Source organism: Morchella importuna (genome assembly GCF_003444635.1).
Source record: "Morchella importuna strain M04M26 chromosome Unknown Morimp01GS001, whole genome shotgun sequence".
In the NCBI taxonomy this organism is placed as follows: Eukaryota; Fungi; Ascomycota; class Pezizomycetes; order Pezizales; family Morchellaceae; genus Morchella; species Morchella importuna.
In genome coordinates, this window is record NW_025763398.1 from 2,500,969 (window position 1) to 2,528,902 (window position 27,934).

At 45.7% G+C, this 27,934-nt stretch overlaps 10 protein-coding genes across 10 annotated transcripts; 4 read left to right on the forward strand and 6 right to left on the reverse strand.

Moving 5' to 3' along the window:
• Positions 1-392: 392 nt before the first annotated feature.
• Positions 393-2,694, forward strand: LAJ45_00631 (uncharacterized protein; the record flags this gene model as incomplete). Its single annotated transcript, XM_046110232.1, has 6 exons — positions 393-447; positions 535-595; positions 672-689; positions 750-1,281; positions 1,337-1,972; positions 2,032-2,694. 6 exons carry the CDS (start codon positions 393-395, stop codon positions 2,692-2,694), a joined length of 1,965 nt encoding a protein of 654 aa, XP_045976925.1.
• Positions 2,695-3,946: 1,252 nt separating this feature from the next.
• LAJ45_00632 (uncharacterized protein) lies at positions 3,947-4,279 on the reverse strand (the record flags this gene model as incomplete). Its single annotated transcript, XM_046110233.1, has 2 exons — positions 3,947-3,977; positions 4,035-4,279. 2 exons carry the CDS (start codon positions 4,277-4,279, stop codon positions 3,947-3,949), a joined length of 276 nt encoding a protein of 91 aa, XP_045976926.1.
• Positions 4,280-4,323: 44 nt separating this feature from the next.
• On the reverse strand, positions 4,324-8,274 carry LAJ45_00633 (uncharacterized protein; the record flags this gene model as incomplete). The annotated part of the gene is made up of 9 exons (XM_046110234.1): positions 4,324-4,495; positions 4,556-4,655; positions 4,707-4,761; positions 4,837-5,097; positions 5,151-7,466; positions 7,537-7,906; positions 7,988-8,081; positions 8,164-8,189; positions 8,270-8,274. 9 exons carry the CDS (start codon positions 8,272-8,274, stop codon positions 4,324-4,326), a joined length of 3,399 nt encoding a protein of 1,132 aa, XP_045976927.1.
• Positions 8,275-9,207: 933 nt separating this feature from the next.
• On the forward strand, positions 9,208-9,721 carry LAJ45_00634 (uncharacterized protein; the record flags this gene model as incomplete). Its single annotated transcript, XM_046110235.1, has 2 exons — positions 9,208-9,306; positions 9,368-9,721. The coding sequence occupies 2 exons, from the start codon at positions 9,208-9,210 to the stop codon at positions 9,719-9,721; spliced, it is 453 nt and encodes a 150-aa protein (XP_045976928.1).
• A 670-nt stretch (positions 9,722-10,391) lies between these two features.
• On the reverse strand, positions 10,392-11,578 carry LAJ45_00635 (uncharacterized protein; the record flags this gene model as incomplete). The annotated part of the gene is made up of 3 exons (XM_046110236.1): positions 10,392-10,675; positions 10,735-11,237; positions 11,301-11,578. The coding sequence occupies 3 exons, from the start codon at positions 11,576-11,578 to the stop codon at positions 10,392-10,394; spliced, it is 1,065 nt and encodes a 354-aa protein (XP_045976929.1).
• Positions 11,579-15,913: 4,335 nt separating this feature from the next.
• On the reverse strand, positions 15,914-19,298 carry LAJ45_00636 (uncharacterized protein; the record flags this gene model as incomplete). The annotated part of the gene is made up of 9 exons (XM_046110237.1): positions 15,914-16,019; positions 16,090-16,782; positions 16,851-17,238; positions 17,308-18,151; positions 18,396-18,454; positions 18,507-18,561; positions 18,706-18,735; positions 18,945-19,010; positions 19,287-19,298. 9 exons carry the CDS (start codon positions 19,296-19,298, stop codon positions 15,914-15,916), a joined length of 2,253 nt encoding a protein of 750 aa, XP_045976930.1.
• Positions 19,299-20,146: 848 nt separating this feature from the next.
• On the reverse strand, positions 20,147-20,616 carry LAJ45_00637 (uncharacterized protein; the record flags this gene model as incomplete). The annotated part of the gene is made up of 4 exons (XM_046110238.1): positions 20,147-20,204; positions 20,271-20,283; positions 20,355-20,493; positions 20,563-20,616. The coding sequence occupies 4 exons, from the start codon at positions 20,614-20,616 to the stop codon at positions 20,147-20,149; spliced, it is 264 nt and encodes an 87-aa protein (XP_045976931.1).
• A 202-nt stretch (positions 20,617-20,818) lies between these two features.
• On the forward strand, positions 20,819-21,966 carry LAJ45_00638 (uncharacterized protein; the record flags this gene model as incomplete). Its single annotated transcript, XM_046110239.1, has 7 exons — positions 20,819-21,124; positions 21,193-21,263; positions 21,339-21,352; positions 21,437-21,450; positions 21,506-21,508; positions 21,578-21,659; positions 21,716-21,966. 7 exons carry the CDS (start codon positions 20,819-20,821, stop codon positions 21,964-21,966), a joined length of 741 nt encoding a protein of 246 aa, XP_045976932.1.
• Positions 21,967-23,285: 1,319 nt separating this feature from the next.
• On the forward strand, positions 23,286-24,881 carry LAJ45_00639 (uncharacterized protein; the record flags this gene model as incomplete). Its single annotated transcript, XM_046110240.1, has 3 exons — positions 23,286-23,718; positions 23,807-24,230; positions 24,305-24,881. 3 exons carry the CDS (start codon positions 23,286-23,288, stop codon positions 24,879-24,881), a joined length of 1,434 nt encoding a protein of 477 aa, XP_045976933.1.
• A 1,790-nt stretch (positions 24,882-26,671) lies between these two features.
• LAJ45_00640 (uncharacterized protein) lies at positions 26,672-27,773 on the reverse strand (the record flags this gene model as incomplete). The annotated part of the gene is made up of 4 exons (XM_046110241.1): positions 26,672-27,080; positions 27,163-27,452; positions 27,522-27,611; positions 27,684-27,773. The coding sequence occupies 4 exons, from the start codon at positions 27,771-27,773 to the stop codon at positions 26,672-26,674; spliced, it is 879 nt and encodes a 292-aa protein (XP_045976934.1).
• Between the last annotated feature and the right edge of the window lie 161 nt (positions 27,774-27,934).

Consider the following 27,934-nt stretch of genomic DNA (forward strand, 5'->3'; position numbering starts at 1 on the left):
CTATCCGGCTCTCTCAAGAAACCAGTCGTTAGGATAACAGTTCATGCATGTATGTCACTCACATTCGCTAGAGCATGTATTAATCCTGCTTGCATGCATTGAACATGGCTTTGGATCAAGGGTGGCGTTGGAGGCTCTTTCCATAGTGCTCAATGCTACGCTGATTAGTAGAGTAACTAGGCACTAGGATGTAGTATTGGACGCGACAGCTTGTAATTGATCCCTAGTAGATAAACACCAAGTGCACTGGTGCGAGCACGAGATCACCCTATCATGCCCTTCCCCGCCTCCACATAATTCCCAAATACCCCCTCCTCACTGCTTTACTAACGTCTGCTGGAACTCCGTCGTAAGGCTATCCCTGGACGCTCTTGGAGAGAACATATCAGAGAATGGATAGTAAGACGGCTGGGTTGGCTCCTGGTGGTAGCGGGACTTCCAAACTTAGTATGATGTTTCTTGACCTTGGGTCCAAAATAGGGATCCAGAATATACCTCGACAGGAGGTGCTAACAGAGAGTTCCTGGTGGACAGGCAACGCTGCCATAATCGTCGCTGGTGTCGCATCTCTGGTAGCGACCGTGCTAGCTTGCTTGTAAGCTCTTCTTCCGAACTTGACAGCTTTAATGACCGTCTGTGACGGACTATATACTGATATGTTTCTTTCGTAGCTCGATATGGCTTCAACTGTAATATAGACCCTAACTTGCGCTCTTTTCCAGCTCGTTCAATTAACCGGTAAAACCTAGTAAAAACTACCGCAAACCCCTCCTCCAACGATATGTCGTTCGAATTCTTCTCATGGTCCCAATATATGCCATATCATCATGGGTTTCCCTTATTTCACTGACAGCTGCATTCTTTGTCGATCCGATTCGCGATGTTTACGAGGCCTTCACAATTTATACCTTTTTCCAGCTCCTTATCAACTTTCTCGGTGGCGAGCGCTCACTCATAATCATGATGCACGGCCGGGCGCCGAAAGATCATGTGTGGCCTATGAACTATATACTACCTAAGGTTGATATTAGTGACCCGCATACATTTTTAGCTATCAAGAGGGGGATTTTACAATATGCATGGATGAAGCCGGTACTGGCTATAGCTGCCATTATAATGAAGGCCACCGGAACTTATCAAGAAGGTTATGTAGGGTTGAAAAGCGGATATTTCTGGAGTGGGATCATATATAACATATCCGTCACTTTAAGTCTTTACTCCTTGGGCATGTTTTGGGTGTGCATGACGCATGATCTTCAGCCTTTCAGGCCGGTTCCTAAGGTTAGTCATATCCTTTTTGGTATGAGTGCCTTTTTTTAACATACGAAGTAATCAGTTTCTCTGTGTTAAACTCATCATCTTTGCTTCGTATTGGCAAGGGTTCTTTCTCTCTATCTTAGTTTGGCTGGGTGTGATCCATGATGTTGGTTATTATACCCCGGACAATATCGCACGTGCAATCCAAGATGTCCTTATTTGCTTTGAGCTTCCTGGATTTGCCATAGCACATTGGTATGCTTTTTCATGGAAGGATTATGCAGACCGCTCTATTTCAGCCGCCAGACTACCTGTTTATTATGCATTCCGCGATGCCTTCGGTATTCGTGATCTTATCGAAGACACAAAGCAGACATTTGCTGGCAAAGGCTACGAATATCGATTATTCGACCCTAGTGATAATGTCATTGCGCACCCAGAATCTGGTGCCAGAGTCGCAAGAATGATGGACGGGTTGAGATACGAAAGAGGGGGCAAGGGCAAATACTGGATCCCCAAACCAACTTCCAGGACTGGGCTGTTAAATAGTCCTGGTCCAAGTGGGAGAGAAAGTCCAATGAGTCCTGGAGAAGCAGAACGGGGGCCGAATAGGTGGAGAGGCGCTGATTATGGGGCAATGGAAGAGGTTGAAATTGATGAGGATGATGAGAAACTTTACAGCCACGCGAGGGCATTGGAATATGGAGATTATAATGTGGGTTTATTTTATGTTTTTGCAAGAATTATCGAAATTATCACTAATGGACGTTTTAGTATCCTGTTATCACCGCGCATGAGCCCTGGAAAAACCACCGTTGCAGTCATAACGGGCCGACAATGCCCACAACTGCGACTAACCAAGCCCTCCTCCGCCCCAAGCTGACTAAAAAGACCAAGTCCGCTATCAAAGGCAAGGGCAAAGCTAAGGAGAACGAGGAGGATAAAAAGCCACTCTTGCACCGCAACAAGTCCTCATCTTCATCAGCTGTCTCATCCCGCAGTGACCTTGTCGACCTTGTCGTTGAAGACACTGAAGCAGAAGAAATTGAACGTGTCCGCGCACGCAAAGAGGGTGGCCCTGGATGGAACGAGGCTGAGACGAAGAGATTCGTTAGGACGTATCCTGATGAGCATTACGGTGAAGAAACACGACAAGGCTTTGATCCTTCAGCAGATACGAGCATGGCTGGGATCGCGAAGGGCGAAGAATCCGAACGAGGCAGAATAACTCCAGAGAGACACGCTAGTGTCGATGGTCAATTTGAAGTAGGGGACGATGAAACCGAGACAGAAGATGAAGGTAGAAATGGCGGAGTGCACATGAACGGCGACTCAGGAGTTTGGGAAGATGCACATGGGCGGAGCGGAACAACCGAGCGTGAAACCAGCTACGGGAGCTTGAACGAGGAAAGAAATATTTGGGGAAGACCAGAGTAAGATATTAGTTAGTCTAGTGGTTCTTTTAGTCCTCTAATCGTTGTTGTTTGGAGTTAAGCATTCATTTGAGAATTTTTTTTGTTTCCCTTTTTATATCAGATTATTGGTGCATATACAGGACACGGATATGTACAGCTATCTACTTGCATCCCTGCCTGGGTTTCCTTTTTTTGTATCTCGAGTTTTGTCTTTGATTTGATTTGTTTTGTTTTAGTTTTGGTGGGTGGCCGGGTGTGAATCTTTTTTTGAAAACAAAAACCCCTTCTCAGCACATGAATGTTTTGGAGAATTTCTAAGAACGCTTCACAGTAGAGATCTCTCTTACAGGTCCCTCCACGTGGACAACGCGTATATCTGTAGATCTATATCGCTCCAAATGGAGACAGAGGAGCTCATCCGATCATTTATGAAATTACCACCTTAATAGAGATTTAGTATTATCCCTAACCCTAGTTCCGAGTCAGACCGTGAGGTTTTTCGGAAGTCTTGGCACAGTATTTGTGTCATGACTTACACTTCTGAGTAGCAAAAGTGCTAATCTCGATGAACTATGGAAATGCACTTTCACAGTACAAGGGTAATTTGTATGACTAGTATGGCGCGAGAAGGCCTAGAGGGCGGGTGTGTCAACTTCAGAGGAATTTCGTTTGTATGGGAATCTGAGAAAATGCCAGGGTTAGTCTAGGCGCTAGTACCATTATGGCCAATTTCTATAAGTTTGATTGGCCGATTCTTTAAAAAAACGCCGAAGTTTACACACCTACCCCCCATAGCTTCTCGAGCCATACATAGTACGGAGTTCTCTCATGGAAATTATCCCTGTCTCCGTCACTTGCATGTTCTGGTTATGGAGGTAAACGAGCAAAAGCTTGTCACTCAAAGCACTGCCCTAGAATAGTAATAAAGGCTTGGCACCATATCTAACTGCATACTACTAAGCTACATGTAGTAGATCTCTTAAGTTTGAATCAAACGGAAATCTAGGATTAATTTTATCTCCGTAAATGACTCAACCTGAAATTCAATGTTTCCACCGATACAAAACCGCCCCCAAAAAGTCAATAATAGAAAATCAGAAGTTAAGCTAGGAATCTGGGCATCGAGGCACCCAGAGCTATAGTACACGGCGCCTTTAGTACTAGAACAAAGACATAGTAAAAACTAAAAAAGAAAATTACACGAAATACCCCTCCCTTCCCTGCTAAACCGTTATCATCATTCCCATAACTCTATACATCGTTACCTTTGTTAATTAAGCATCCACATATTTGCGCAAATCAAGTCTACAGTTACAGTTAGCCACAAGCTCTACATAAGAACAATTCTAAGAGAGAACTTACGTAAGACTCTTAGAACTACACTCGACTTGATCCCTAAAAATGCCGACAAGTGCCTCGCTTTGCTGGAACAAACCAGTTTTCAAACTAATAACAATAAACTGAAATCCCGGACCAGCGTGGCTTCTGATATAGTTGGAAATCTTTTGGACATTTGCATTGTCCAATGCTGCATCGACCTCATCAAGAACAAAGAAAGGGCTGGGTTGGTAAGAGTGGACAGCGAACAACAGGGCCAATGCAGCCATTGTCTTTTCTCCTCCAGAGAGATGTTCCATGTCGCGGAATCGTTTCATAGGGGCATGGCGTGGTATTTAATACCATCCAGGTATGGTTCGTCGCTATCTTCCATATCAAGATACGCAGTTCCACCCAAAGGAAAGGTGCTGCTCTTGGTAAGGTCTTTATAAACACCACCAATCTGTTCTGAGATGTGTGTGAAGGCCTTGTTAAAAAGCTCGTACCTTTATTTCCGAGTTAGCACCCAATATATCCGGGAATCGGAAGAGAAGGTATGAAGATACCTTTTGTCTTTCACGGTCTGGAATCTGTCTTTAGCTTTCTTTGCCTCTTTTCTTGAATTCTCGAAATCTTTCTCTGTATCATGAAGCCTATTTTCTACGCCTTCTAATCTCTCAATAGCCTTCATGTTCGGTGCCATCCGATCTAACTCACCGCCAAGAGTTTTGATCTTCTCCAGTAACTGTTCCTCAACTTGCTCTTCTCCATTCTATTTACTTCGTTAGCACGTGATCACAGAAGACTAGCGATAAAAATCGAGTGATAACTCGTGTGTGAAGCTTACTTCCTTCAGGTCATCATCCAAATCCTCAAAGTCAACGTCTATTCCATAATCTTGCACCTCGACTTTTTGAACTGCACTGGCGCTTGGATCTTCGTCTTCGTCCACATCCATTGCGTCAGGATCGTTCTGTTGAAGGGTATCATCAATTGGCAAGTCGTCGAGAGAAACGGATCCCTCTGCCAGGGGGATCTCGATTTCCTCCAATTTGCATCTCCTGAGTACTGCATATCTTCCAGCGGCATTCCGTTCGATCTCTCCTTCCTTAATCATTGGTCAGTAACGATATCATTAAGAAAGAAAAAATATAAACTAACCAATGCAGCAATAGTCTTTGTTGTCTCATCCAGATCTTTTGATCTCTTCCCAACCTCTCTCCTTAGCTCATTTACCCTCTCGGCCTTGCCTTCTAGCGCCACTTTCCTTCCTTCCAACTCACCCTTTAACACCTCCATCTCTGCAGAAAGTACGTCCATTTGTTCCTCGATCTGGGTCTTTTCATTTTCCAGCTCGGAGACGAGCTCTTGATCTCTCTGCGAATTCTTCTCTAGATTGGATATGCGTTCCGTCGTCTGTCGAAGCCTCTGTGCCTCGAAAGTGAGCTGATTTTCCAGCTTTGAGATCTGGGTTCTGAACTCTAGTCTCTTTTGGGCCGCCTCTTGCTGTAGTGAGCCTTGGCGCTTCTCGTACGATCGGATATCCTCGTAGTTGAGTCTCCTGCAGAAATCTGCGAAGATCTCATCCTCGGCTTCTGAGACCACTGATTCGAGCTCCCCAACTCTTGCGCGAAGTTCGTCAAGAGATTTGGTCGCTTCATCAAGCTTTGGTTGGAGCTCTTTAAGCTGTCGCCGAGTGTGTGCCACCTCCTGCTTCTTACTATTGAGGTTCCTCTCAATATGATTCAGCTCTTCTCGGCTATAAGCCAGGCGCTGCTCAAGCCCCGTCAATTCACCCTGAAGCGTTTCCTCCTGGGCACCACGACGGTTTTTCGGGAGTGCATTGATCTGCGCGACCAAGTTGTCTTTTAGTCGTCGCAGATTCTCAACCTCCTGATCTTCCCATCGACGCCCACCGGGTCCTCCACCGCGTCCACCGGTCATCAAACCACCCTTGTGAATGACTGTGCCATCCAATGTGACTGCTTTGACCTCTAATCCTTTATCATAGCATATATACTTTGCGACCTCTAGATCATCGCAGACTACAGCATTTCCACAGGCGTATTGCATCGCCCTCTCTACTGCACTCTCAAACTCGATTGTATCAATTGCCATTCTCATGCCTCGGTGCATACCCTTCAGATTCGAGTTCAATGGCTTAACCTGAATTGTGTCAAGCGGGAGGAATGTGGCCTGTCCCGCCCTCTGATCACGAAGGTACTCAATACAGTCTTTTGCGGTCTTTTCATTGTCAACCACCACCGCATCAAAATGTCTTCCAAGAACTGTGCTGACAGCTTCCTGGTACTTTTTCATTTTCGGCTTACAGAGTTCAGATACCCGCCCCTTGACGCCAGGGAAAATCCGCTTAAGGGCTGAAATCGTTTCCTTCATGCGTACCTCTCTCTCCGATTGCCGTCTACCATCGTCGGCTTCGAGAAGCTTGGTGAGGCAGTCTTGCAGCTTCTCATCGAGTTCTGTGTGCTTTTGTGCATTTCGGAGACGTTGAGATGTCATGGCGTTGTATTCTTTCTTTTTCCCATCGATATCCTGTACAATTTGCTCCACAACAGCCGCTGACTGACTTTTTCGCTCTTCCAAATCAGTAACTTCCCCCTCCAACTTTCCTAATTGCCATTGAGCCGATTCAACCTTGCTTTTCAAGCTATTGACCGTTTCAACATCGGTCTTTTGTTGACGATTAAAATTGTCGATTTTGATCTGTTCCCCAGCGATCTTGGTATTGACACGTTCGCGAAGCTTATTATACTCTGCCAAATCTGCTTCAGATAATACCATCCCTGTCTCTTCGGCCAGTTTCTTTTGCTCGTCCTCAAATTTGTTTTGTGCCTTTTGCACAATGCCTAGTTCCTTTTTTAAGCTATCGACTGTCGCAGACTGACTATCTTCGTCCCTCCTGATATCCCTTATCCTGGCTTCGTACTTTTTCAGGTTTTTTCCGGCAATACTAATCTTTTCATCGATTGGTACAAGTGAAGATTGTTTTTCTTCAATCTCCTTCTCTTTTCTCTTGATAGCTCTCTCCTGCTTGCTGACGCTTCTTGCAGCTTGTGCCTGTTGAGCCTTGGCTTCATCCAACCTGAGGGCGTACTTCTCGTGAGATCGCCTGAACTCTTTCAGTTCCTCTTGATGTTTCTCAATCTCTTGCTTATTGGCTTCCATAGTTTGCTGAAAATGGAACAATTTCCAGAGAATGTGCGTCACAATGGCCTCATGTTTCTCATCTTGTTTGGCTTGGTAGTTCTCTGCCTCTTTCTTTTGTTCTTGATACTGCTTAATCTCGGCATTTATCCCACGTCTTCGGTTTAGATTGAAGTTGGACGTTTCAGCTGCCTTTTCTTGCTCAATTTTGAGCTTTTCATACTCAGCTTTATACTCAAGCGAGCCGCTTATCTGCTCGATTAACCGTGTGAGGTCCTTGGGCGACTGACTGGCAATTGCTTCGACATCACCCTGATTATGCCACAGATAAGTATTCCCCCGCAATCAGTCTGAAGTATCACTTATAAAAAGCCCCACTCACCTGAAAAACCAAAAAGTTCCTCGCCTTGATGAGAATATTTTCCTCCTCTAATGCCATATTGTATTGCGCCGCGGTGACCTGCTTTCCGTTGATCCTGTATTCACTAGCGCCCTGACTAGTGATTGACCGCTTCCACTGTTGCTCGTCGCCATTAATGTCCTCATAGACAGCCATCACCCAGGCAGTTTTCGGATCCTGTGTTCCCTGTGTTCCCTCATCATCATCCTCTTCCTGACCCTCTACACCATTCCCATTCTTGGCGCCTATTGTTGAGGTGCGGAGGACGCGACCGCGGTAAATTAGATCCTTGAGATGGGCAGAACGGAGATGGGATGACTTGATTCCGAGGACGAACGAGATCGCGTCCATGCTAATCCCCCCCACAAAACCCCACATTAGCGACCCGCTCTCACTGCCTAAACGGAGGGTGTAGAAAGGAAGTGGGTGCAACCAGTTGGATTTTCCTGAGCCATTAGGGCCAATGATAGATGTAAAGTACGAGTCTCCGAGGTGAATACTCTGATGGCCCTTGTAAGATTTGAAGTCTAATTTACTCTACAGTTAATTTGCGCTGCCCCGCAACAAAAAAAAATCAAATAATTTCGTCCACGGGGGAGATAAACGAACTGAACAACTCCAACCTCATGAGCTTCCTAGCAATCCCCGAAGCACTTCGTCAGCAAATTGTCTCCTTCTAACAGGGCTCTAATAAATCAAAACTCAAATCACATACCCCATGATGATTTCAACCCCTTGGTTTCACTTTCTTAAATTCCAAGCTATTTTTCTAATGTATTGTAGACACGTATGTGGTTTTTGCGACAAGATGAAGGAGTGACTTTAGCGGTGGAAATGGTCGTTGAACGCGTTCCGAGTGATTGATTTGGTTTTGATCTGACGCGCCCGCAGCGTTTCAATAGCGCCGCTGAGAATGGTTACCCGGCAGCGAGCGCTCAATGAAGTCACGTGGTCATAAAACCACAGTTAATTAAGGTCAATGGTCTCGATACTACTGGGCTAACGAGCTAGTGGAGATACAAACTACGGGGGTTGGTTTGAAATATTAGAGGTTCGTATTTTTTTTTAGCTGCAGTACTTGTATACTCGTCCATTCATTTGTAGGTTTAGTTGTTCGTTCATGGTCTATGTTTGGATTCAGTACGTATACTTTCCTACAAATGCTGGCGCTTTGGACGTACGCGTATCAAAGCTTGGACGGACGTATTGTAGGTACTACAGCTTGAGTTATTATTCATACTAAGCTACATGTATGTATAATGTAAGTACCTACATACGTTGGTCCCGTGATAGTGGAATATGCAACTGCCTCTTTATTGGTTGCGCCTTCGAATTCTCTGCCAACCGCTGATGTTGATCACTGAACATTTAATTAATCGAATCAGACAACCAATGATCTAATTAACCCGCCGCCCCGAAGCAAACGAGCGCAAGAACGAGCTGGCTGCTGCACATAAGGCAGGGGTGATGAATCCCTGTCTGGGAGCTATGACAGGTTAGGGGGCGTTACTGTAGTCTATCTGCCGAACGCTAACTAAAGTTTGTTGCGGCTCTGTTGCATTGCGACAGCTTGTTGTGTGTGGCTTGATAACCGTGACAAACCTCAATCACGATCTCCGATACGAAATAAACACCAAGGGAAAGAAAGTAAAAATGTCATCCCAAGATATAATACTTACCGATGCGCCTTCAGCTGCTACGACAGCCTCGCCAGCCAGCATCCATATCAAAGAGCTGAACGCTATAGACCATGTACCACGCCCGATGCCCTTAGGCCTCCCCGCGTCTCACAGCTAGCTAATACCTTTACCAGGACATATCACAGCTTCTATTAGCCGCCTCACAGTCCCTACGCACACTCACAACTATCCCTCCATCCCTCCCGAATTTCACAACCCACAGCGCCCGCTACCACTCCCTTCTTTCCTCTATTGTTGTGCGCCTCCGTCGGCAGATCCTCTTGCTAGAGCAAGCAGATATCCCAGCTCCAACCGACGGAACAGATGAGAGTGGAAAACAGGGTGGAGGTATTGACGTGGGCGCATTCAACAGTAGGAACGATGTAGTAGGACGAGAGATGGAAGCAGAGCTATGGAGAAACGCGAGCGTTCTACTGAGGAGCATTGAGAGCATGGAAGGAGTGGGAGGGGCAAGCGAGGGGAAATGAGTTGATGTGCTATGCTATTAGTCTTCTAATCTTTCTTTTTAGATTATCTCTTTAATTGGATTGCTTGCTCGTGCGATATGACAGGTGTTTAATGGACTGTACCTGCATTGAATCTACCCTCAGTGCACAGTGTGCACGGGTAGGCGGGGAGGTTTGGGGTAATCTTTCGATTCAGCATGAGGTATGAGCCCACAATTCCACACGATCAATCATCCAACGCAGCACCAGTTCTTCTTTTTTGATTATTTTGTAATATTCCTTCCACCCACCGACATCAAAAACCCTAATTACTGTATACAAGAAAAGGAAATATATCGAAAACATAAACAGAAGAAAGGAGTAATAAGGTCTATGGTATCAATAACGCCACCATCAAACCAAATCGATATCCCCAGTCCTCACAATCCGCCCCTGCCGCAAGATTCAACAACATTAAAAGCGTGATAAGTCAAACATAAGCAAAACGCCGTGAATGACAAAAAACATGGCCTAAATAAAATAATGCTCCTAACCAACCGCGACCCTTCCCTGCCCTATTGATATGTACTACGACGGAGAGCGCCGTAGTTCAACCTGTTGAATTATTTTTTCACTCCCATCGCATCAACCACGCTCTAATTATTCACCCCTTTGACCAAAGAAATCTCAATCATTGTCTTTGGAAACTAATCTATTTAGCTTTCTTTGTCTCAATCGAGGCGTATTCCCTGAAGCTGTCATCTCCCTCAACGTCCTTGACAACTTTCTCCATCTCAGCAACCTGTTTCTGCCACTCCTTAGTCGCCATCTTTGTTTCCTTGTAGAAGAGCTCCATGTTTGGCTTCCTGTAGGAGCCAAGAAGGCGGTCCCAAAGAGTGGTATACTGGCCGTAGTTGTAGTTGAAATACAGATGGTGCATGGTGTGGCAGGCAGCTCCGTTAATGATCGGGGAATTGGCAACATATTCTCCATCGTCTATTCTACGATTAGCGAGTTATATTCATGGAAAGTCTAGAGAGTTAAAGATAACATACGGATCATGATAGTCCAAACATTGATGAACATGAAAAGTCCGATGTATGCGAACTTCTGAAGTGGGAAGATGAATGGGAAAATGTGGTATGGAACACTCTGGAGAAATCCATCAAGAGGGTGGAAAGCATGACTAGCGTATGGGGTAGGCATAATCCATTTGTGATGCGGCTTGTGGAGAGTCTTGTAAATGCGGGGGTGATGGAGACCGCGATGGATGAGGTAGATCCAGAAATCGGTAAACATCAAAAACAACGGGAATTGAAGCCACATGTAGACCTTCCCATAATCCTCAACGTTCTGGTAAAGGTATGAATAACCCCTAACCTCAAAGGTGAAAAATGGCGCGGTGAAGATGGCCATGATGGGGAGGGACCACATTGTTTGGTTGATTTCCTGGCGTATCTGGTTCTTGAGGAATTTTGGGTGCTTGAATGTGTCCTTATCGAAAATAAACACATATGACACTGTCGCAAATACGAAGTAGATGAGAAGCCCAAAAATCCTGTATATTTGATTAGCGATATGTTAGGTCGTTGATGTTTCTGTTGATAAGGGGTGTAAATACCATGTAATCAACCCCAAAGACAGTGCCTGTCTTTCCCAATCACCCCGTTGCCATTGTGAAAGTAACGCGTATTTCGTGGGTTCGATCCCAAGGTATTCAGATACGATATCGTTCACTATCGGGGCGTTGAGCCTGGTGGCAGCGATGGCAGCAGCGCCAGCGAGATTTGTGGCATTATTCTTCAATGTATCCAATGAAATGCCGGAAGCTAGTGGAAGAAGTGTGGCATAGAACCTGTCAAAAAACAGGTTATCAAAAACACTCAAGACGATATCCATGGCAATTGTATTGATCCGGCCAAACTAAAGAGTGTGTATTGTCGTCTCTTCGGATGAAGTGACCAACCAACCAAGGAGTGTTGTTGGGGTGTCGAGCAGGTAGCAACAGACTACAGGTAATTGTGTAGTAACTGTTGAAGTTGCAACGAACGAATATGTAGGTAGAGGAGAATCAAGCACCCAACGCGGCAGCACCAGATCTTTAATAGAAACGAGAAAAGGAGGGAGAACTGGATAGCAGCTAGCCAATTGACCAATCACTCTACACTTGCAGGGGTGTGAGGGAAAAAAAAGACATTTAGATTGAGATTGATAAGATGAACAGTGCACAGATGGGGGGAACAAAACCAGCCACTGTATCTACATGTACGTATTCACTATTGTCTGGTGTCACAGGGTAAAATGGCAAAAGGGGAAAATCTAACATGACCGGATGAAGCTTTCCCGCCAACTCGACCCATACACCGAAACTGTGCATAATTCCCAACACTGAATGTCCCCAACACAGAAAATCACCCGCCAGAAAGAGCAAAACAAAAAAACGATTTCAGACCAGACCCCTGAAGGCATTTCAGGGCTTCAGGGCCCTTGGTGGCTCTTGGCGGACGTTCTATCACACCACTATCTCCACCTTCGGATCACTCCAATGCCGGGACCCATGAAGGAATGGCCCTGCCTTACACACGCTTGACAGTCCCCACCCGCCGCAAAACACCGCGAACACGAATAAGAACGCGTGCCCAACATTGGTGTGTGTGAGAAAAAAAGCTTTGGTCAAAGATTCTGGAACGTTTTGTGCCGGGAAAGTTTCTTCTTTCTTTTGATCGTCAGTGGCGCTTCTATCGCGCTAGGTTAGGCGGCAATTCCCGTCAATGCGACAACACCCGAAATTATTACCCAGCAGCTTCACCACGGCAAATGCAATCATACATGATCACTCGATAACTATTAAAATCTCCACTAGGACTAGTCGAATCCAGTTGGTAACGGGTGCTCTAGGCACTCTCACCCCGGACTCTGATGTTAAGTTAAGCTATTTATCTCAAATTTGGGGTTCGTTCAGCTTAACCACCGTGCCTCCATATTGGGCTTCAACAATAGCCAGATAAGGATTATTCACTGAAGACTGCCAGGTATAAACTTATCTCCGTTATCAATCACATAATCCAGATTCGAATCATCTAATAAGCTAAAATAACTCATCATTCAACGGATAGTTACGACCAGGTTAGCTACCTTCAAATAAGAGATCCCCGGGTTTACGGATCTTATTACTATTCGATTCATGTATCGTTTTCGGGATTGCACAGCTACGCGAACTACATGGGACCATCACATTACAAAAGCGATGGCATAGCCGAAAGCCGTTTAAAACTGAAAATAAATACTATGTATATTACGTATCACGGTCCATGGGGCCACTCAGGGCATGAAGTCAAGTCGCTAGGTCCGTGCTCTGGGAACTGATCCCATGAGACCTATTGGGTGGGCGCAGCTATCTTGAGATTTTAAGGCCTCACAAGGGTATCCAGCAAGTTTGAAACATAGGAGATCTTAACTAGGTTCAATCTTTTTTAAATTTTTATAAATTAATAATAATTAGAAACTAAAAGTTATATTATATCGATTTAGTGGAACTATCTGAAGCTTATCTGGGAATTCTGTTCTTCGCACATATCTTATCTTAAAAATGAACGCGTTCCTGATGATACAAGAGACGACACGACCTATAAGGCTTTGTCAGAAGCGTGTCATGATACACAAGGCGAACTTTCTTGCATATAGTAGCGCCATAACCTCACCCGAATATCTGCTGCTGCACTGCCGTATTTGAACATAATGATACGGGTGATTCTCTACGAGTTAGATTCATCCTATGTCTTGAACCTCGTATGTGATTCTTTCCACATATAACTCTACATGCAGGGCTTCACAGCCGACAGGAGGCTGCACGAAAACCTCAGCCGAAAGAAAGAATTTTCTATATGCAGTGCGGAAGAGTGTACTGCGCTTCATCATTATGACCTGCAAGGTGAGGCGTTAGTTATACGTATATTGTAACGCTATGTAATAGTATCTCTATACTCATATAGTATCGATTTTGTTTACTGATCTACTATATGGGTACCTTACCGTCGATAGGTATATAATTTGAGCTTTATTGGGTAGGTTTATCTAGAACGTAGGCTCATAATAGCCTTATGAATCCAATAAGATTCAAATAAGTATTGTTTAAGCATGTTTTAAGGATGAAATAAGGCTTAAAAAAAGGATTTTTGTACTGATAAGACTATTGTGAGCCTACGTTCTGGATAAGCCGATTGAATAAGGCTCAAAATTGTATGCGTGTCGACGGTAAGGTAGGTATTGCCTCCTATTCTCATAGTCCTGATGGGACAGTCAAATGTCGCAAGACTGATGAGTAGACATTTGCGTTTTCAGCGAAAAGTTGAACTTTGAACAAAGCGTTATGACTATCTGCACCCCTGGGTCTATCAATCAAAGGGGTAATGATAATATTAGCAAGATTCTGGGCTCAGTAGTACTATTGTCAACAGACGGTGATGGGGAGTGAGGTGAAGACCGACGGCGACTACATTTAGATTTAATTAATACGCGGACGCATATATGTGCAGTCAGTTAGCCACGTACACCGAGAATAATTGTGATTTAGGGCTTTTCCACAAGATACAGTTATTATAAGGAAAGAAAAAGCGGATGAAGAATAAAAAGAACCGATTGTGGGGACTCTTGCGGAGCCTTCTTGGAAAATACAGGCTCATCCGTACGTCGCGTGTATCCACAGAGAGGGGGACATATACGTAGCGTTCTTGTATGCCTGACCGGAGGCTTGGGCCACAGAATACGCTCTACATCTGAAGCGAACTAACCCTCCTAGTCATAACCAAATAAGTACTGACGGTTGGCAGTGCTAGAACCTTTTCTGGGTATATGGATGGGCTGAATACCAATAGTCGCTCTTGAGGTTGATTAGAAGATAGGTAGTTTACTCCTAGGGAAGCCCCGTCGTGAATACGCTTAGTTTCGGGCGATGCAAGCTCTTTAGACATAGCATCTCGGCCTCGTAGACCACACAGTAGCCGTTAGACCACTGTTTAGGCACTTTACCATCGCAGCACTACGTACGCACTAGCACTACGCAGCTACATAGCACATTTGGGAATATACCATGACCGCAGGGCGGTCTCTACCCCTATGATCAGAAGAGCATTCCACAGGATTCTCCTCCGCATTACCAACTGAACCCTTCAACTCGGTATCCAGGTGTCGACAACTCCCCGCCAAAGGGCCCCTACACCAGGCACAAAGCACGGCAGAAATATTTACACCTAATTTCCATTGGGGTTCAAGGCATGATGTTTTTTTTTTTACCTAGCCAAGCACCCATAGAAGTCTACATTTAATCGTATTGGAGGCTTTTGGACGTGGAGTTTCAAAGCTAACAAAATCCTAGCGTTAAGTAGTCAATACTGGGGCAAGTAAATACCCACCTGGTACCCGTTGAAAGGACAGACATTTCCAAGAACTAACCTGTCCTGGGATTCTGCATCAAAGTGTTTCTACACGCGCAACAAGAACCAGACACCGCCATACTCATACAACGATCAAAAATGTATCCCTACTAAAACAAGGAAGGAAGAGAATAAAATTCAATACAAAAAGAATCCACAAAGAAGTTAAAAGGGAATCTCAATGAAATTCGAGGTCCTAAATTCCGTGGGATAACGGCGGGTACTAAGAACGAAGAAAAGGAGTCTGAAGCCTCACAGATACAGAAACAGGAACTGAGAATGGAAATCCGATAATAAGTGAAAAAAGATACAGAAAAATGTGACCCCCCCCTTAGCCGTTTCCCAAATATAGACGAACCGATAACAAATGAAACTGCAAGTCCAACAATGCAATAAAAGCGGTCGATTTCCTCTCTTTCTACGTCTGCCAATGCTACGCAGACGCGGGAAGTTTGCCAGAATTTGTGGTAGTAAACTGAAAGGCAGAAAATAAAGCAACAGAAATGAGATGATGGTGGGTGCGCGCGGATTGTGGATAAAAATGAATAAACGAAAAAATAGGTAGTGCGTTGTTTACTGCCGAGAAAGAAAGAATCGCGAAAAACCATACAGAAAAAGAAACGAGAAACGAGAAACAGAACAGAAGAGAATACATAAAAACGACGCCCCCCAAAGTGACTTCAGTTACACCCTCATGGAAAACCAACTCCTTTTTTTTTGTTTAATCGCCGTTTTTTCCACGTAAGTTTACCCACTTTCCGTTACACATGGAATTGTCGTTCCTCCCTTATTCTAAACGTGCTCATGGCTTTCGTGATGATGATTGTTGTCCGAAATCTGGCGGTGGTGGTTTAACTATTTCTTTTCTTGGGGGCTTTACTGTAAATTCGGCTTGCAAAAGAATATGACTAAATTTTGATAGTCCTGTTAGCAGTCCGCGGGTCATTATATCAAATCCAACTAGAGGAATATACTTACTCGCTAGGAAAGTGAACATTCGGGAACCCTGGTACCCTCGCCAAATACTCTATATCTACATCCCCCATCAACCCGGACACATTTAGATTGTTCATTGTATACCAGATGTAATCAATAACCCCTGTAAAGCCTGGCGTATAATTCGTAAACTTCAACTCTCCAATGTTTGAGTAACTGCTCTTCAACGAGAACGGATGGCTCATTCCGTCCCGCGTAAAGTTTCCATAAACTCTATCCTTCAAGTCATCGTGGTCGCTCGCCACAGAACCCCGGGACAACAGCTCGTAAACCCCAGAGTCAGCAATCGAATTGAAATCACCACAGATTATCAATGGTATCGCAGCGCCAGTTGCATAAGTGGGCGCCGGTACATCGTCGGCCAATTCACTTTTGTTGATCCCTGTTTTGTTGGAGGAGCGCGGCATTTTGGCCCATTTGTCGGCGTATTTACTGAGCTCTTCCATAAGCATTGCAACTTGGACGAGCTTGACGTCGCGAAACTGGGGGTCCCAGAATATGTGCACGTTCGCAACTATCATCCGAGAGCCAGTTTGCTTATTTTCAAGGAATGAAATCACGGCAATATTGTCCTTAGGCATTACACGATTGTAAATGTCGGCAGTTTTCTTCATGTCTTCGCGCTGAATTGCTGAGGAGCTAAAGTCAATGACCTGTTTGTCTAGTAGCATAAATCTACCACAGCAAAAAATTATCAGCAATTGCTCACGCATATATCTTTACGAGCTCTGGGTAGTACTGACTTGGTGCTCTTAAAGAACGTCGCACATCCGTCTACTGACTTCTTCTCATGCTCGTTCATGGTCTTTGCTCGACTCTTGGGGTAGAAAACGCCCTTGTATTCCGCTATGGCCAACTCAGGCATAAAGTACTCGGAGTAATTTTCCCAGTCAACCTCTTGCAGACAGATTATATCTGCCTTTGAGTCTAACAGTTGATCTTTAATCATTCCCTTGCGGTAATCCCAAGCTACCACCCATGACGGTGCGTAGCCGTACATTTGTGGAGTCGCATATTTCTCACAGAGAATATTGTAACACAGAACCTGGAACTTGTCTGCTTGTGCTTTTGCGTCGTTTTTGCCAGTATCGTCAAGTACAATCCAATCTCGCTCGGCGGGAGGCATAGAAACTAGAAATAATTAGTAAGAGGGATCAACTTCAAGAGGCTTAGAGATTACTCCAAAGATATTTTTCATACTTGGCATTGATTCTCTAAGATTTATAATTACTGCTCGGGTTCCGTCTTTGATCATCGTTTGCTTGATCGCCTCTGACATCGGATTCCCCTCGATACCTAGCACATCCAGCTGATATAATGATCCAAGCTCATAAGGCAAGTTAGTGAGTTGATTGTCGAAAACGAACAAGCTTTTCAAGTTGGTAAGCATGCCAAGCTCAGGTGGCAGCTCGGTCAACTGGTTTCCTGAAGCATCCAAAAGCTGCAATAGTTTTAAGCGCCCAATCGCAGATGGTAGTTCAGTAAGCTTATTATGGTTGATATAAAGCTTGTCCAAAAAGGTGTACTGAAAGAGCGCATTTGAGAGTGCGCGTAAACCCTGTCCACCTAAATCTAATGCCTTCCAATCTTGCCGTTCAATTTCACCATTTTCACCTTTTCTATTTTCTAAGATATCCGCAGGGGGCCCGTCTTTTCGATGCTGTCCGTTTACAGGTTGGTAGGAACTTGGATTCACACCACCGGTCACTTGAGCACTTGAAACCTTATTCAAGAGAGCAACTTGGCGGGCGTGGTGATGGGGAGCACTAGATGCGCGAGAAACTGAAACGAGATTTTGCTGTTCCTGCCAATGTTGGGAAGTATTTTGAAGGTTGTTTTGTGTACCATTCGAAACATGTTGGGGAGAAGAGTATGCTTGGTTTCCCATCCCCCCGGAAGAGTATGAATGCGAGTGTCCCCCTGCCATGGAGTTGTTACCCGCATTGTTCTGTACATGGTTTACTGAGTGGTCCACCTGTTGGTTATGGCCCATTGGGAAGAATTTGGCCATGTTCTGTTGTTGTGGCATGTAATTGCGCTGGGTCTGTGTGTTTAGCATTGTGTGGGCTGCGTGGGGATGGGTTTGCTGGCTAGAGTGGTAAATATAGCCCCCTGGAGACTGAGGGGCGGGGGATCGTGTAGGGGAGGGCGTTTGAGGGGGCGTTCCTCGTCGAAGTCGTTGTTGTGTATAGGTGTAAGGCCCTTGCTGCTGGTATTGAGTATAACCATCTGCCATTCGGGTAGCGGTCGACAGCGTAAGCGGTCAGAGCTAGCAATCGCGCAGGTACGGTTCTGTTTGTCTTAGGCGATCGAGATGCCTGGTAGATCTCCCGTTCACGTTCAGGGTCTGTGGTTTTGTTTGTAATCGTAACCGTCGTAGGGACATTTAGAGGTGGTACCTCCTACACTCCCGGAGCGACCTTTCGCTAGAACCTGACTAACGTATTGAGAGTCCTGGCTAAGAGATATCAATAGACGTGGAGTTTATTTATGAGCAAGCCTAAAGAGGAATTTGAAATCTTTCAGGTTTATTTTGGTGAAGGTCGCCGTAGTAATTATAGGTAGATGGAACTTGGTAGAGATCTATGGAGGGGTGACTTGTTCAAGGGCTTGACTCTTCGTTGTCAACTAATGGAGGTAAAATCAGAAAAAAGATCTCTGACAAGCTGGTATGAATATTTAAGATGCTAGAAAGGTAGTATTGGTATCATGGGAAGATAAAACAACTCATATTGACAAAGGTCTAGGGCGACAGTGGTGAATGCTATGTGCCACAGGGGGTGTTGTGGAGGGGTGATGAGTATATGATGGGAAGGGAGGGGACAATGACAAAATACCGGAAAGCAATGGGAAACCGTCACGAGGATATCGAAATAACTCGGTAATAAGACAAGCTCAGGATTCTCGAGATGCAGAAGGTGTTGTAGCAGTCAGTGGGGCGTTGGTAGGTAGTGAATCTTCGTGGTGAAAAGAGAGCATGTAGGTGTTGATTAGACAATAGGCTTGTTGTTGTCCTTTGGGGGGCTCTAAGCGTCTCTTCAGTGTCTCAGCTACAAAACCCTTGCCGGTCCAGAAGATGCCCCGCAACACACAAGTATTCTTCTACACAAGGCTCATCCACCAAGCTTTACAACTTCTCCATCTCATTTTATACTCTGCTTACAGGACGTTGTGCATACTGGCCAGTCCATTATATGTAATATTTGACTCAAAGCACAAGATCCTGGACACATAGAATGAGGGGGGGCACATAAATAATTGCTAGCACCTGCGCATAAAGAAAACCCAATAAAAGCCTATCTTTCAAGCTGTGTTTTCAGTTAAAACCACCTGTAGTGCGCGGCACCGCACGATCTGTCGATCTTTGGGTGCATAACAATATGTGAGTGACTGATTTGTTGATTTCCCGACAAAGTACACTTCCGGCCTACATAGGTAATTAAGTAGTAGGTGAGTAGACATACGGATAATGTAGGCAGATAGGTACGCTAGAGGTAGAGTACTCCGTCTACATACATGCGCTCAATAAGGGGCCGACTCCGGTTTTCTGGGTTTGTGAAACATGCAATTGCATTTGTTTCTAGGTGCGATGCGTCGTCGATTCTCCCGGGATCGTAAACCTAAATTTTAAAGTTTATTTCGACTTCAATATAATAAATAGCCCTGGCTAGACCTTGAAATAAACTCCTCAGATCTACAATTTTTCGAATACATGCAGATACTGTATAAGGACAATTTATGTTCGCGGGATGAAGTGTAACTACATGTATAACCGAAAGGCCCAAATGTGAATTTTAGACAAGCTGTATTCTAGGTATGGGTGGAAAGGCTGAGCTTAAAAGGTTCATATATTGATTTCTTAAGTCGACTGCGTGCACCACACGGCGAGCATTCCCAAATTCATTATTTTATGAAGATTTCTAGCTATAACTCCGAAACCCAATAATACGAAAACTTGATGTAGGTACCTGCTGTCCGGTATTACATCCAGATATTCTCAGAGAAACGTGGCCTATCAGCATGGTGAGGTTGAGAACTCCTATTGAGTAGCAGCGCCGTATGCCTGGTTCATCGCTCTATATTTCTTCACATAGTACCTGTAGGCACGAATGTAGCAGTCAGTTTCCGGGTTTCACAAGAGGAATTCAGCCTAAAATTCATACAGAGCTTCGATCTCTAGGCGTCGCATTCGTGTTAACGTCGCAATGTTTACCTCAAAGCTAGCCAATCGGTCGCTCAAAACAAACCTTTTTTGACGTATTCAGCTCTTTTGATCCCTTCCTTAATTTTCTCTGGGTCTGTTAAACCAGCATTACTCATAAAGGCGTTATGGCAGCGTGGTCGGAAGTAATCGTAGCCCAGAGGGTATTCCCGGCCAAGATAGAGCTGGGAATGTTTCTTTGCGTCAGATCAAGTAGGATTCTTCTGAGAATCGGCTTTAAACGACGGACATACGAGGTTTTTATATATCTGCCTCACTTCATAGCGTAGGGCGTTTGTAGAGGTCATAGTTGCAGTGGTTTGTTCGTGAACGAGTGTTCAGGACCTGCGGCTATGGTGTGAATGTGATATGAAGCGCCATGACGTTGTTCGGCGTACATATTGTGGGGTAAGCGTGGTCTACCGAGGCATGGTGGGATCCCGGGTTCACGGAGCCAAACAGTTATCTACCCAGGGATGAACATTCTTTTATGTGCCATACCGTTCAAAGATGCTTTGGCCAGGGCTCCTCTCCCACCGTCTGTCGGCGGCGGTGAAAACACAGATTAGTATTCGTACTCTTGCAACCGCCTCTCGAGCACCTTCAGAAAACCATGGGCGCTGGCTCTCCGACACCAAGAGACGACTTGGTAAGCTTTTTCTACATGGGACAACTGCCGAAGAAACGAGGGAAGCAAGCGATATCCTGAAGGATCTGACAAAGAACTGGAGGGACTATGTCGCTGCTAGTGAAGGGTTTTTGACGGGAGAAACAAGGAGAGGGCTTTACAGACACAACGTCGTTTGGGGCGATATGGTACTGCGAATCTTCTGGAACCCTTTTGAAGGAAGCTTAGAGGCTAATGTCCATATTATATGAATCAGGACTCAATGGTAATACCACCGCTCGACCAGAATATAACAAACATACAGATGGCTGATCTATCCTTCCTAGGGTATCTTATACTTTACCTCAATAATCAACAAAAGAGTTTTCCAAAACTAACTTAGAGCCTTTCCTATTACTCCAGCACATGTGAACAACGTTACCTATGCTCGCTGGGCTGAAGCCTCACGGATTAACTGGGCTTGGAATATTGCAAAGCATCATGATCCACAAAACCTGAAGCCTTGGTCACAATTGTGGACCCCGAAGGGTTTGGGTCTAATTCTGAAGAGCATCAGGGTGGACTATAAGTTTGTGCGTGATACTCTTTAGTACTTACATGGGCGAATTTCAGAAAGCTGATGTCTACTTTAAACTCATTAGCCAGTGGAGTGGCCGGACAAAGTCACAGTCTATCACAAGCTCGGGGATGTCTCAACGACTTCGTTTACCCTTGATGTCATTAGTGAGTCACTCGCCATTAATATCGTTATCCTCGGCATTTAACCATCGAGCAATCAGTAATATCCGAGAAGCATCAACGTCCCGCCGCAAGATGCCACGAAGACATTGTTGTATACAACTACCAGCCTGCTGACAAGACTCAACTACCTGGAAAGGCACATATACCGGATTTTATGAAAGTACAGTTTGACGAAACTTTGAGATTGCAGAAGGAGGCCAAGGAAGACGCGTTGGAAAATATAAGGGATATAAGTAAGAGAGTTGAGGGGCTGGAGATGAGGGTTTTAGGTAGGCAAGAGATGACTTAATTAGGTCATGGTACTGCCTCCCTCTCTCAACCCCAATCCCTGTAGATACTTGTGAGGTAGGCTTGAGGCCGACTAATTGGATCAACCGAAGTTTGCTATACCACATATATATACATATACACGTTTCTCTTTTATGCCATGTATGCGGATATCCATGTTCTATGACCTCGTGTCCATATTCTACGATCACACGTGGTTGGGAATCTTCGTTGCATAATTATCGGGTATTTTCGTACTTGGAAACTTAAGCCAGCCATGGGAAATTATGGCTCGGCCCGCAGTGAAGGCAGTTATCTATGTCTCAAACCAAATCGATAACGATTATTCGCGATTTGAGACAATGCATGGAATGTATACCGCGGTACCGAGTGAGAGCTTTGTCTGAAATGCTTCAGAGCTAAGCACACAGACATAAATTAAAAATGCTTACATACTGTAGACAAGTACTCGGGGCAGGTAAAAAGTACCGGACAATGCAGGTTTTTGGTTCACCAATGGGCGCGCGTGCTAGGCGTGAACTACTGCAAAAAAAGCCCAGAGACAAAACTTGCATTGTCCGGTACTTTTTGCCTGCCCCGAGTAGTGAGCTTGAGCTTATTGCCCCGTTGGACCAGGCGCCAAGGATTAGTGAATACCTAGATGTCAAAGAACAAAGAGTTCTACTGATTTGAGTTTAAGAAGTAATTAAAATTGCGAGCTTCGATAAAACAGAAAAATTACCCATAACAGAACGTGATACCCCTCCCAGCAAGATGCCACTCCACTACTAGTAACACATCAATATCAAAATCTCCTGATTCCTTGTGGAACAGTCACTGAGCTGGTAATTATACTCATAGTATAAGTAAATATTATATCTAAGTTTGATCTAGGCCCTCACATGTTCTTATCTACATGTAGTTCTAGACATTGATAAACTCCAATACTATAAGTTTAGGCTTGAAGGTGCATGTGCAACCAGTAATATATCTGTAGCTAAGGACACAAAAGCTCGTGTGGCTCGGCAGCAAGGATCATGATCACAGGCCATTCCCGCATGCAACACCACTACCTCTCCATCGACCTCAACCCCCCTTTGAACGCTATTCCACTCTCTTGGCCATCGATTGCAGCAGTTTACCATGGCCCGTCGAATAGTTCGCACCATAATACAGGTGGTATGCCTGTCAATTGTTCTCGCAGCAGCTGTGTTCTTCCTAGACCTCCGTTATCGTGTACTACCCCCTCGACTCCATCACTTTCTTCCTGAACACCACGCGGGCACCGTAGTTACAGACATCACCTTCCTCTCATGTACCAATTTCTTCTCGGAATGTATAATGGATACGAAGGAGGGATGGACCCGGATAAACAAGGACGTTTATTTGGGAGAAACTTGGATCAGCCAGGGCTTCATCCACATCAAGCGTAAGAAGGAGGAGGAGCTCGACAAAGCTGCAGGGGAAAAACTGGTTGTCGATATCAGGGTTGGAAGATTGGAACCCCCTGCGGAAGATGGAATTAAATGGGAATCAAGGCCTGGAGGCATTTGGATTAGACGCCAGACGAAAATTGTTGACGATGCAGTCACGGCGGTGGATGTGCTGTTTGGAGCCGATGCGGTGGAAGTTAGACCTGGGTGGGTGATGCGGGAAGGGAGCTTAACTTCAGGTGAAAACGCTAGAATCACAATAAGGAAAGGACCACCTCTAGAGTTTAAGAAACCGGTTTTAAGGCTGAAGGACCATAAATTCAAGATCATTCAGATTTCAGGTGAGCCACTCTTCTGTCGCTATGCTGTTCCTGTCCGAAAATTATCGGGTACACGCTTGGGATTTCTAATTCCTTTTTCAAAAAATAGATCTCCATCTTTCTACTGGTGTCGGTGCATGTCGTGACGCAGAGCCTCCTTCAACTGCAGCAGGCTGCGAAGCTGACCCCCGAACTCTTGACTTTATTACTAGAATCTTGGATGAAGAGAAGCCAGACTTTGCCGTATTGTCAGGTGATCAGGTCAATGGCGATACAGCTCCCGATGCTCAATCCGCAATTTTCAAGTTTGCTGAGCCATTCGTGAAACGGAAAATACCCTATGCTACTATCTTGGGGAATCATGACGACGAGGGCAATCTCAATAGGGAACAGATTATGAAACTTACCTCAACACTACCATACTCACTTAGTGAGGTGGGCCCGGAATTGGGAGGGATTGTGAAGGATAGGCAAGGGCGTGAGGGTAGAGAAGGTGGAGTCGGTAACTACTACGTCGAGGTTAAAACGCAGAAGTATAACCACCCATTACCACTTATATAGTTGGAAAAACTGCTATGTGATTAGGTACTGACATTTTGACTACTAGGGGCGACCACTCTGCTCTCACCATATATTTCCTCGATACCCACTCCTACAGCCCCGACGAGAAGAACCATAGGGGTTATGACTGGGTCAAGGACACCCAAATTGAGTGGTTCAAGAAGACACATGCATCTATCAAGGATCACTCTAACGGCTACTCTTTTGTACATCTCGATATGGCTTTCATCCACATTCCACTGCCCGAATACCGTACCGCTGGAGCGCCCTATGTCGGTGAATACCGCGAGCCTCCCACAGCTCCGGGATTCAACAGCGGATTTAAAGATGTGCTCGTCAATGCTGGTGTTAGCGTTGTTAGCGCTGGGCACGACCACGCAAACGAATATTGCATGCTGGACAAGAAGGGCGAACAGCTCAACTTGTGGATGTGTTATGCGGGGGGTAGTGGCTTTGGAGGTTATGGCGGATGGGGTGGATACCACCGCAGGGTTAGACTGTTTGAGATTGATTCACCAGCAGATAGAATCACGACATGGAAGAGGGTTGAGTATGGGGATACGGAAAAGAGGATTGATGAGCAAATCATTGTGGAGGGGGGTAAAGTTGTCCACAACCCGTAAGGTAATCCCATGGCAACAGGGACTACTATCCCGGAGTTTATCGCACCTCGTTTCTTAATTTATTATTTTGTTTCGTATATTGATGACTGAGAGCATGAATATGTCGAGGGAAAGGACGTCACAAATGCATTGTCTTTTCTTTCTTTCGCTTTTTTTCTTCTCTATTCCCGGTGGTACTGGCGTCGGCATCATTTTCGTTTTCTCCATTTGTCTTGTTTCACGGGATCGGAAAGGCTAAGAGGTTTTTTCTTTCTTTTTCTTGTGTCTTTTATCTCAATTGCAAAGGGAATGGAAGGGCGTTTTTTTTGTGTGCTTTTACATATTTCATGGAAGTACCGCTATTGGATCGGGTGATGTTTGAGAGGAGATCATTGATTTCGATCAACCTATGCAATTGCGAAAACGCTCGTCTAGATGTGTCAGGCCCGCAAGCTCCAGCACAAATCCCGACAGTTACATATAATTATCGTAGTGTCGAGAGCTAGTTCAGCCAATTGAAGGCGAGGATCAAATATTACCCCGGATTATTCCATATCAGTGTGATAATATTGCCAACGCCCGTTAAGGAAATACTACAATGGCCGCATCTCCATGTGATAATGCAGCGTCACGGAACTAACTACGCTGTCGTCGATCATACACAGATACTGGTGATCGCTGCTAGCTTTTGCTAGCTGGTATGACACTTGCAACCTCGTTTTGATGAGGGGGGCAAGCTGGCATGCGGGGGGAAGATACCGTCTTAAAAATTTAAGGTTTGGAGATATGTCTGACAAGAACGCCCAACAACGGTCTTACAACACCGGCAAGTACCGGTGGAATGCACTAGCGCCGAGGGAGGGAAGTTATGAGTTATGGGTTATGGGTTGTAGAGTGGGGTGGTGAATGCCACGTCGAGTGACAACCCATGACCGCCAATCACCACACCCAGTTCCAGCTCGCGCTCCTCACTATAACGGGATATCACATCAGTTCTCCCAAACCTCTCTCCCTTCCCTGTCTCTAACCAACCTCCCCGTTTCCCCCATGCAAAAACCGGAACTCGGCAAGACCCATTCTCTCCGGCTACATGAGCGTGTACGACCAATATCTCTCTGCTCGCTATCGCTGCCACGGAATGACGCGTCCAGGGAAGCAGCACTCGTGGCACTCACACCATACATAGGACAGTTACAATATAGCAAGGCAACATGTGCAACAAAGAAGAAGTACCGTCCTACTAACTTAGCAGCAGCATTGAATACAGTCCTCTAATTTCACACGGTACGGTACGGTATAAACCTACTTGGAGATACGTATGCATGTTCACATTGAGCTCTACCCTGCGCAGCAGAATAGTTAAACGGCTATGCTATTTTGTGTGCATGAGGGGGGGGGGGGTGTAATCTCACGTTGCAGTAAGTATTATCGTATACGTATCGATAAACAACTACACATACATACTACCCCTACCCTACCCTACCCACGCGAGCACATTACGTGACACTGCACATTGCGTAGGAAATTGCGGCGTAGTTTTTTTCTTTTTTTTTTCTTTTTTCTTTCTATTTTCTGGGAGGGCGGGGCTTTCTCGATCTGCCTTTAATCTTATCTGCATGCTTGTTTTTGTATAATTTCCGCTGGGTGTGTGCGCGAGGGCCGAGGTTATTGTTCCGTTAGTGCGCCCAATACTAGCTACCGAGTGACATCTTATGATCCATTCCAAACGAAAAACCAAAAAAAAAAAAAAAACGAAAAGAACGGAAAAAAAATAATCGAAATTAAATATCCCTCATAATACCTCACCAGCCTCACCACCACCTCTCCATAAACACCCTCTCCCTTCCCAGCCCCGTCCGCGCCACTACCCCCTCCACAAACGTCTCTGTAAATGGCGGTGGCCCACACACATACACCACCGTCTCCTCCGCAGGGCCAAGCTCCACCACCGCCTTTACATCTTCTACCGTCATTCTGCGCGTCTCATGCGGCCACTTGACCGCCTCCTCCTCCTCCTCCGCCGCCGCGGGCACAGCTTCATCCGTCACTGTGGCCGCCTCATCTTTGGAGCCGGTGATAAAGAGCTTAAAGCTCGGCTCATCAAGCGCCGATAAAACGCTCATGTATGCCTCGGGCACGGGCGTTTTCGTGCTCCACAGGAACGAGACCTCGAGGTCCTTTTCGCTCTCCTGTATATAGCGCAGCATCGATAGTAGCGGACTGTTCCGTCAATTTCCTTTACCACATAATATACACCCCACACAATACAGGAAGGGGATTCGGGGGAGGGGAAAGGACATACTTTACGCCCACCCCCGCCGCCACAAATACCACATGCCCGATACCCCCAGCAACGCCGCTCTCCTCCGGGGGCGGAAACGTAAAGTTGCCGCCGGCCCTAACTTTCACCACCTTACCCTCGATGAGGGGCTCGTGCTGCCATAGCCAGGCGGCGGGCGGGTTGTGGGGCGCGGCTTGGATGGCGAGTTGTAGGCGGGGGAGGAGAGAGGGTGGCGAGATAATTGTAAAGCCACCTGGGGAAGGGGCGGCGGGCGTGGGGACGTGGACGTCGAGCCATTGGCCGGGTTTGAACTGTGAGGTGAGTCAATGATCGGTGCGACGGAAAATGAGGGGGGGTTGGGGGTTGGGACGGGGACTAACGGTGAAGTGCGGGGTGGTGAGTGTTAGTGTGAATAGACGCAGCGTGGACGTGGAGCGGGCGATGTGTGTTATTCGGGCTGTGTGCAACGTCTGTACATCTCATCCGATGCTCGATCAGTACTTGAAGTAGTGAAGAAGAAAAGAAAGAGCGGGATGTCGTGCATTATCCCGTGGCTGCGTGGCCGTGCGCTCGGCGTGGGAGCGGTACGAGCCAGTGGAGGTGGACATGCGACGCAGGTACCGTCGCAGCATCGCGCGCGCGTGGAGTTTAGTGAATTCTGTACGTCTTGACCTGTAGAGTAGCTAGCTAGCTTTGGTGTTGAGGTTTCTCACGATATGACGTTCGTTGTTGCTACATGCTCTGGGTAGATACAGTACTGCAGATGGATAGCTATTAGATCATCGTTCTGACA